Here is a 3,200-nt window from a genome sequence, read left to right as displayed (position 1 = left end):
ATGGATAGGTGGGTGGATGGGTGGATGGAGGGGCAGCTCGATGGATGGTAGTAAGAATGCATGGATGGATGAACAGATACATGGTTGGGTGACTGGATGGATGCATGAGTGAATGGGCAGATGGATGTGTGGTTGGTTGACGATGGATGGATGGAGGGATGGATGGATGGATGGATGGATGGATGGATGGTTGACGTAGATGGATGGATGGATGGATGGATACGTGGATGGATGAACAAATACATGGATGGTTGGGTGAGTATGGATGGATGGATGGTTAGTTGACAATGGATGGATGGATGGATGGATGGATGGATGGATGGATGGATGGATGGATGGTTGACAACAGATGGATGGATGAATGGATGGAAGGAATGTAGGTGGGTAAAAGGAAGGACACATGGATGGACGGTTGGGTGGCTGAGTGGATGCATGGACAGTTGGCTGGATGGATGGACAGACGGACGAACACAGATGGATGGACAGCGAAACTGACCTCATCACCACGTGCTTCTGAACCCCACTGCACACCCTGGCGTGAGAGATGAGCAAAAATCGAAAGCAGGACGTTACGAGGTGGTGAACCCTCACTCAGCCCGGGGCTAACCCCTGACTAACCAGGGCATGAGCCTCATGCCGCGACTCACCCGCTGCGCGGCCACCTCACCTCCCCGGGGGCCACACAAGTGTTCACGGGGAGCCCGGACGAGGCGTCACGGCTGACTCAGGTCCCCGTCAGCATCGGCAACCGGGCTCTGCCTGGGCCTGCACGAGCAAGGAGCTCCCTGCGGGCCTCAGCTCCTCCTTTTCCTCCTCCTCCTCCGGGAAAGGGAGGACGGAGGGAGGAGGCCCCATCCGTGCCTCCCCACCGGCGCTGCGTGCCGGGGCAGAGCCGCGTGCGAGCGGGGAGCGCGGGACGCCATGGCCGAGCGGCTTTCAGAGGAGCAGATCGCCGAGTTCAAGGAGGCTTTTTCCCTTTTCGACCGGGACGGCGACGGCTGCATCACCACCAAGGAGCTGGGCACCGTCATGCGCTCGCTGGGGCAGAACCCCACCGAGGCAGAGCTGCAGGACATGGTGGGCGAGGTGGACGCCGACGGCAGCGGCACCATCGACTTCCCCGAGTTCCTCTCGCTGATGGCGAGGAAGATGAGGGACTCGGACAGCGAGGAGGAGATCCGCGAGGCCTTCCGCGTCTTCGACAAGGACGGCAACGGCTACATCAGCGCGGCGGAGCTGCGGCACGTCATGACCAACCTGGGCGAGAAGCTGACGGACGAGGAGGTGGACGAGATGATCAAGGAGGCCGACTGCAACAACGACGGGCAGGTCAACTACGAGGAGTTCGTGAGGATGATGACGGAGAAGTGACCTTCATCCCTGGCCCGCAGGTAACATGCCGGGATGCCACCTTGTGCCCAACCCCATGTGCAGGGAAATCCTTGGACCGGGGGGGGCCACCATCTCCTTGGCAATGGGACCCCAAATTTCTCATTCCCCCCATCTCAACGTGTGCTGGTGGTTGGAAACGTCAACGTTCATGGTGCCTTTTTATATTTTATTTTATTTTATTTTATTTTATTTTATTTTATTTTATTTTATTTTATTTTATTTTATTTTATTTTATTTTATTTTATTTTATTTTATTTTATTTTATTTTATTTTATTTTATTTTATTTTATTATTTTTTCCTTTGTTTCTTCATAGGGAACCAAGGCCATAGTGGCCCCCAGCCCCTCCATCCCCTCACTGCCTTCTCGCCACCGTCCTGGGCTGGAAAATCATCCTTTATCCCAGCCGGAGCATCGCCAGCCAGCGTCTGCGTCGGATGCGGGCATCCCACCCCAGCGGGACAGGGCTCGGGGACGCTGCTTCTCCCCCGGGATGCTGATGGACATGGGGGTGTCGCTCCTGCTCCCCCCCAAAAGATGCACTCCCTGTGTCTGTAGAGGGGACAGAGGCCACCGCGTGTCCCCCAGCACCACGCCGAGCCCAATAAAATGTCCCCCCCATGTCCGGGTGGCTGCCAGAGCTTCTTTTGGCTTCTCTTTGGGGCCACTGCTAATCCACCCCCCCCTAAAAAAAAACAAAGGCCACCATTGGTGCACGTGGATGGGGTGACAGGGCTGGGGACGGGACCCGCGTCACCCCCATCCCCTTTCCCCCATCCTTTCACCCCACGAGCTGGGGAAATGCCCCACGTGGCGGCTCAGCGCCCTGCCCCTGGGTCGTGGCCACCCCGCCCCAAATCCCCTCACTTTTGGGGGCTGCTGGCTGCAGCCACGCTCTGGTTCACCCCCCTTCTGTCTCCAGAGGACTGGTGGTAGGTGGATTTAGCCCAAAAGCCCCGTCCCAAACAAAGGCAGGACAGGATTCGCCTTTCCCAGCCGTCACCCGCCCCACAGCGCGCCCCGTGACTCAGTTTCCCTACAAAGAGGGCGAAACCCAATCGCAGCAGCCCTCCCACTGCTGGCCAGGGCGGTTTCCTTTCTCTATACGGAGGGTTTGGGAAGAGAATTAATTATAATGGGCCTCATTAATGCTCAGTCACTAACGAACGAGCACGCCGTGCCAGCACCCGGCGCCTTCGCCACGCGCTGCCCTCTTGCTCGCGCACAGCCCTGCAGCAGACGCAAAACGGGCGTTTCTGGCCCCAAAAAAAAAAAAGCCCTCATCCTGCACAACTGAGACAAGCAACGGGGGTCACACCAGGCTATCATACACAAGCCGCTACATTTAGACCTTCCAAAAAAATGTGATTATTTATTAACGCGCTGCTCCGGAGGCGAAGCGCCGCGCGGTATTTTTAGGGCTGACCTTTTCTCCTTCTGTTCCGGGGATGTTTAATTACCGGCGCGTTGTGGTTTTTTGTTGTTTTTTTTTTCACGCCGCTCCTCCTGGGCTGTTTTTTTTCTTAATGACGGCCTTAAACGAGAGCCTGGAGCCCGGCCGGGAACGCCAGCGTCCTCGTTGGTGTCTTTCATCGTGGGGAAAGTGCCCGGTTTTGCCCTTTTCCCCCCCTCCCCATTTGGGCTCCCAGCGGCTTGGCAAGGTTCGCCCTGGCACCGCGCGGGATGGAAAGACAGACGGATGGACGGACAGACGGGCAGGACCACGCTTATCTCTGCCGGCGCCGCCGGCTTGCTGGCGCCGTTTGCTTTGGCATCGCCAAGGGAGGCCATTTTGCTCCCCAAAATCCG

The 3,200-nt window shown here is 57.2% G+C and overlaps 1 protein-coding gene across 1 annotated transcript; it reads left to right on the top strand.

Annotated features, from left to right (window-relative positions):
- The first annotated feature begins 267 nt into the window (after positions 1–267).
- Positions 268–2,016, top strand: LOC106038708 (calmodulin, striated muscle). The gene is made up of 2 exons (XM_013185411.3): positions 268–1,391; positions 1,708–2,016. Exon 1 carries the CDS (start codon positions 922–924, stop codon positions 1,369–1,371), a length of 450 nt encoding a protein of 149 aa, XP_013040865.1. The 5' UTR covers positions 268–921; the 3' UTR covers positions 1,372–1,391; positions 1,708–2,016.
- Positions 2,017–3,200: the final 1,184 nt, after the last annotated feature.

The sequence above is a fragment of the Anser cygnoides genome, chromosome 1, assembly GCF_040182565.1.
Source record: "Anser cygnoides isolate HZ-2024a breed goose chromosome 1, Taihu_goose_T2T_genome, whole genome shotgun sequence".
In the NCBI taxonomy this organism is placed as follows: Eukaryota; Metazoa; Chordata; class Aves; order Anseriformes; family Anatidae; genus Anser; species Anser cygnoides.
The sequence above is the reverse complement of the archived record's forward strand: the minus strand, read 5'-3'. Positions and strand labels throughout refer to the sequence as shown.